The 6,000-nt window shown below is 44.3% G+C and overlaps 1 protein-coding gene across 1 annotated transcript in view; it reads right to left on the minus strand.

The window, feature by feature from the left end:
• LOC110157540 (glutamate receptor ionotropic, NMDA 3B-like) overlaps positions 1-4,014 on the minus strand; it is a 276,111-nt gene extending 272,097 nt beyond the window's left edge. Inside the window, 1 exon segment of the mRNA XM_020921888.2 lies at positions 3,472-4,014. Within this exon segment, the coding sequence (XP_020777547.2) occupies positions 3,472-4,014 (543 nt within the window).
• Between the last annotated feature and the right edge of the window lie 1,986 nt (positions 4,015-6,000).

Raw genomic sequence — 6,000 nt, forward strand, 5'->3', positions numbered from 1 at the left:
ATAAGCACTAATTTTGTCAATGCAGATTTTGTTCTAGTTATGCCCAGTTTATGTTAAAAGTTTATGTTGTTTCTTCATCACAAACACAATGTACTTTGAGTTTTGTTTTGTTTCACTCACATGTTTAACACACCAACCTTCCAAAAATACCATTTCATGATATTACAAAGTGGAACAGAGCATTTTGAGCTTTGGAGATGTAAAAAGACTAATAATAAAGAGTTACTTAAACACATGAATTAACCAAAATACAGCTCCAGGTATGTTTTTGATGAGGTAACATGGCTTAAAGCTCACAAGAGTCAATTTTCCTTATACAGGACCTTTAAACTGGACTAGACCAGGACCAAACCAAGTCTATATCAGCACTACACCGAGCTCAAACTAGGATAATTGCGCATTTATCCTTAGTTTAGCAGCTGCTGTTGGGACCTGTTTTTGTCAGATCTGTTTTACTTAATTAACTGCCATTACATTGTTAACTGCACTGCGTGATTGCAATGTCTCCTCTTATTGCATTTCATCTATTTATTGGTAACGCTGCACTGAAACTTATTTCATGAACACTTCTTTAAAGGCCCATATTATGCTGCTTTCTGATCTATATTATAAAGTTGTTTCCTTTTCCTAAACAATTGTGTTTTGTTTGATTCACACACGTTTAACGCACAAATCCTGCATATTTAGGCTGTGTTCTTGTCTCAAACAGAAAACTCTCTAGTCTAATGAGGTTCATTTGGGCTTTCAATAATTTATGTTAGGAGGTTCTTTTTTCAGACCAAGAGTTTGTTTTCATACCTGACAGTTTTCGACTTCCTCAGAGTGGTCACTTGATGTTGCTGTGACCTGTCTGTTCAGCTGATTTATACAGGTTTTGGCGCTGTTTTTTTTACCGGTGGAGGCAGGACGACAGCGCCATTTGCAGTCTAACCGTAAAAAGGAACACAAGAAAGAATGCGAGAAGGAAACAGCGAAGCAACAAACACAAAGCAGAACAGGAACAACTCAAATTGGTCATCCAAGAGAGAACCACATTCTGGACTGGGACGGAGGAACACAAACATCGTCGCTGGATTAAAGAGGCAATCAAAATACAGAAATGTGCCCATGGGACTATAAACCAGGATGAGGGGGCTTTTTTACTCTCACACACCTGGGATACTGTCCTGAGGAAGTCGGACTGCAGATGGCGCTGTCGTCCTGCCTCCACCGGTAGGAAAACAGCGCCAAAACCTGTCACAGCAACATCACGTATCCACTCTGAGGAAGAGCGCTAGTGAGCAGTCCAAACTGTCTATGAAAACAAACTCTTGGTCTGAAAAAAGAACCTAATAACATAGAAAACTCTCTGTTCCACCTTGTGATGTCATGTAGTAATGTGTTTCTAAACTCCATGCACCTTCACTTGAATCATTAAGATCATTTCAACACAGAATTGACAACCTCTACTAAATTAAAGATAAAAAGTAGCTGTTAACTTTTAAAAACTATATGCTCATGACATTACAAAGTGGAAAAGAGCATTTTGAGCTTTGGAGATGCAGACTAATAATAAAGCTTTACTTAAACATGTGAATGAAACAAAACTCAACTCCAGGTCTGTTTTTGATGAGGTAACGGCATTAAAACATGACTTAGAGCTCTTAAGAGTCAATTTTGTGTAATATAAAACATTTCAACACTTTGCACATATTATTTTTCTTGTTCCACGTCTGAGCATGGCTTGTTTGCCGTATAGGAAATCTATATGTTGTACAATGGGAAGCTCTGTCAGGCTCCTGGACCCGTATGTGGCAGACATGACATTTGTGAATCAAACATTTGCCGCTCCGCTGGATACACTGGGATCAAACCTGGGACAGACTGACTGACTACCAAACAGCCCACCTACTGCTGAGAATGCCAAACACACACACGGGCCAATGCAAAACATACATTGATGAACCAAGAACTGGAATCCACAGGAGCCTCGGCGTTTCGCAGCGAAATGTCTGAAATATTTGAAAGATTCATCCTTGAGAGGTGTCAACTGTTGCCCGACTCAATCCTACATCACATTTAGCCTGTCAGAAACACAAACTGGGCGCCTTAAGGAGAGAGCCAAGGCTAAAAAGAAGATTTGAGCCCAAGCCAAAACATGGGTGAACCTTATAAAAGATGCATGACAAGTTTGGCAGGTTGGTGGACAAAGATCAACCCAAGCAGCGAAATCTTTCCCAATAATCCTCTAAAAGTTTTAAAGTTATAAATTCTGCTGTTACTTTTTAGCATAACTTCAGTCACTAGGGGGCAGTATACAGGTTTGTGGCAGTCCTAAGGCTGGAGAAATGGACAGGGTTGGAGAGTTTTGGAGTGAATGTGAGGTGTTGTAAATTGTAGGTCAAATCAATACCAAGATAACTGCAAGCTACAGGGCAGATGATTTGCAGTGGTGATGGGGAAATGTTATATATGATAGCCTTGGCCAAGTCCTGCTTTATTCCTGCTTTAGTCCTGCTTTAGTCCTGCTTTAGTCCTGCTTTAGTCCTGATTTGTCATTCTGATTAATCCTGGTTTAATTTTTGGATAAATCCATCTTTGTTTCTATTTATAGTGCTTCTTTATTCTATATTTTGGATCACCATTAGTCTTTACCAAAGCAACAGCTATTCTTCCTTGGGTCCACACAGTCCTGGTTTAGTTCTGGTTTAGTCCTGGTTTAGTTCTGGTTTATTCCTGGTTGATATCTGCTTTTAGAATTGATTTGGTCCTGGATTATCTTGGAAATGATATAATTAGAACGCAGCCATGGGGCTGAACCATAATGTCATAATATTAATTTCACGCTACTAGTGATGGATAGACAGCATGTTTTCTAATCATTGTTTGAGTTTCTATAAACCAAGATTTGATACATTTCTGAAGTTCAGTTTTATGAGTTTATCACTCGGAGAGTTTTGCCGACAGCTGTATAAAAGCAGTTAGTTTTGAAGCTCATACATCAAAATGTCTGCCACAGGCCACAGGTCAGCCAAGGATACTCAGAGTCCTGTTCCTCTGACTCAGTGTGGGGCTCTTTCAGATGTGAAAGCACAGGAAGCAGAAGACAAGGCTGCATTATCCTCTCCACTGCTCTGGGCTTTGCAACAACTTTAGAAGAAACACAAACGAGGAGCTTTGTGAGGCTTTTTCACACTATCGACTGCCTTTAAAACAGAAGGTCTCCGCGTTATTCAAACACTACTTTCAACCACAAAGTTATTGATACTTTCAGAATACTTCTATCTTTCCAGTTCTACACAAGTCTGAATATTAGATTTGCCACAAAGCCTCTCTGAAGGGCAAAACGACATCACGCTTTGTCAAAATCTCCACCTAGAAAATGATTACTAATAATAACTTGTGTTACGAGCCAAACGGGTCCTTTCATTGGTTCAATAAAACGCACGCATTGAGAGTAGTTCTAAAAAGTCCGACACAAAGTGCCCATACCTTGGTCTTGAGGGGCTCTGTATCCTCCAGGATGGACACGAACGGGATCTCCAGAAACGAGGACAAAAACTCCAGCTGGATGAGCTCCTCTTTGCTCCGGGGGAACGCGAGCACCGCGGACACCCCACGCACCACCAGGTCCTGACAGGTGCTCCGGGACAGAGACTCCGGGTCTCCTCCGGTGGGGTTGCGGGCCAGCATGTCCAGTGTGAGATTATAGGGCAGCAGAGGGGGGCTCTGGGACGACGTGGTGGTGGCCCCGCTGGAGGCGTCGGACCCCGCGCTCTGGTGCCGGAGGCTGGCCAGGGCGCGGTTCAGAGCGTTCTGTATCCGTGCGGGCTGCCGGGTGGGCAGCAGCGCACCCATGCGCACACTGTATCCGATCCGGGAGAGGATGTGGCAGGGCTGAGTGCGCGGGGAGCAGGACTCCGGGGAGGAAGAGGCGGAGGACAGCAGCAGCATAAGCAGCACCGGAGTGAGGCAGAGGAGAGGAGCTCTCCCGGGCACGAGGCAGTAGCACCAGAGTCCAGAGAGAGACAGCATGCTGCAGCTCCAACGCGCCACTCAGGACGACTGGACTACGCATAGCTCCCTCTTTCCTTCGACTCCAGCGCTGTCCTCGGACTTCTACTTCCCGCCTGTGCGCCTCCTTCCCGCTCTGTCTGTGGTCTGTGCTCCTTCTCAAACTTTATCCTCTTTTCTTCCTTCCATTCCGTTAAAAGCGCGACAGCTTCCGCGCTTTGTAGAGGCGAGAAAACGAAAGGCGCGCGGAGAAAAGCCGGTGACGGTGCGCGCAGCTCCGAGCGCTCGTCCCGCTTCTGTCAGTCTCCGCTGGAGGAAGGCTGAGCAGCTGTGAGCGCTGTGTGTGTCAGTGTGTGTGTGTGTGTCGGGGTGTGTGTGTGTATGCGTGTGCGTGTGTGTGCGCCCGTGTGCCGGCCCGCCAATAATGTAACCTCTCACGGAGCCTGCCTCTTGCTGAATTTAAATGACAATTCGTCGGTAACATTTCCTTCCTGTTCCTCGGGCTCCACGGAGGATACGCACATAATGTATTTTCCATTCAAAACAGACACTAAAAGCAATGGAAATATTCCCCAGTGTAATTATATTTTATCATTCCAATTTATTTTAAAGTTAGAACTGAAACAAGACGATTCATGATTCCGTTTGAAGGTGAACTCTACTCCCAAACACATAAAAACATAATAAGTGTTTTTATTTATTCTAAACACCTGGATCCAAAAGCAGCGCGCCACGATCACATCCATATGCATGAGCTCCGTGAATACTACAGTTCAATATCCAGCAGCGGGGAGCAAGTCCTCACTCAGGGATTATGGATTCACTTTGGCTCACAACGTCAACAAGTGCGTAGAGTTTTTAGTTGTTTTTTTTTTTTTTAGCTGAACGTAAATGTAAATTACAGGAAATCTCACCAACGGAATTTCCTATGATCAGGTCCATGCAAATGTGACAATGTTTATTCATATGTTTTAGACACAAATGGCTCTTGGTGCAATTAAACGTGATGGAAAACAAGAAATAACGTGAACTGTGAACTCGCTTGACTCAAACGCTCTTCAAATGACCTTCTGAAACACGAATAATGAATAAAACCATTACACTGAAAACACGTCAAGGTCAAAGCAACCTTATTTGATCAATCCAATCCAATAATATTGTATTTCAGACAAACATCAGCTACATAGAGACTCACTAGAAGGTAAACCAGTGGACTGTTCAGCTCCAGGCATTAGTTTTCCGTGGCTGTCGGTTAGGAAAGCTAAAGTGGATGTTTTAATTAAATCTCGCGGACATTTGTTTAGCGAGGTAATAGGCTATATTTAAGCACGTCCCCTGCTCCGACCACCCCTGCCCCTGCCAGGCTGGGCCAACACAAAGCTTAATAGCTCTCTGAAATGCTCATTTTCCCTCCGAGATTTATCCCCGCTTCTTTGGCGCCGTCCAAGTTCAACATTATCCGTTGAGTAACCAGCGCTTTCAGCACCACGGCCAGCGCCATAAAAGTCATCCGCGGCGCATGTTAATTCAGCTCGGCGTGAGAGACAGCGCTCCGTCCCGCGCTCGCTCCTCCGTCCCCCTGATTTGATTTTGTTGCATTAGAGCAGAACAGTCAGAGTCTGTGCATTACCGTGGACACTGGGGGTTTTGTGTTAGCTTTGTGAAATGTTTGCCAAACGGTACTGATGCTTGAAATCTCTTTATCTATACTTCTGTTTTTCTCGCTTTCAGAATAAAGGAACAGTGTCGGGCTGTTGCAGAAAGAGCTAAGCACAAACTGATCCATTATGTAACTTCTGGTGGAGGGTCAACACCTGCTTGTGTCCATGGAGATGTACTTGTTACGCCTGGAATGTTCCACAGTATGGCATTAAAGCTGCTATCCTACTTTTCTACCAGTAGGTGGCAGATGTGATACCTGTTCTTCCCTCCCCTCACCTGGCCCCTCTTAAGACCAAGAGCAGAGGTTTGGTCTCAGCCCCATTGCCCTTCTAAGGTGATTCTTTA

Source organism: Boleophthalmus pectinirostris, unplaced genomic scaffold, assembly GCF_026225935.1.
Source record: "Boleophthalmus pectinirostris isolate CB_2022bp ecotype Guang Dong unplaced genomic scaffold, ASM2622593v1 HiC_scaffold_10, whole genome shotgun sequence".
Classification (NCBI taxonomy): domain Eukaryota; kingdom Metazoa; phylum Chordata; class Actinopteri; order Gobiiformes; family Gobiidae; genus Boleophthalmus; species Boleophthalmus pectinirostris.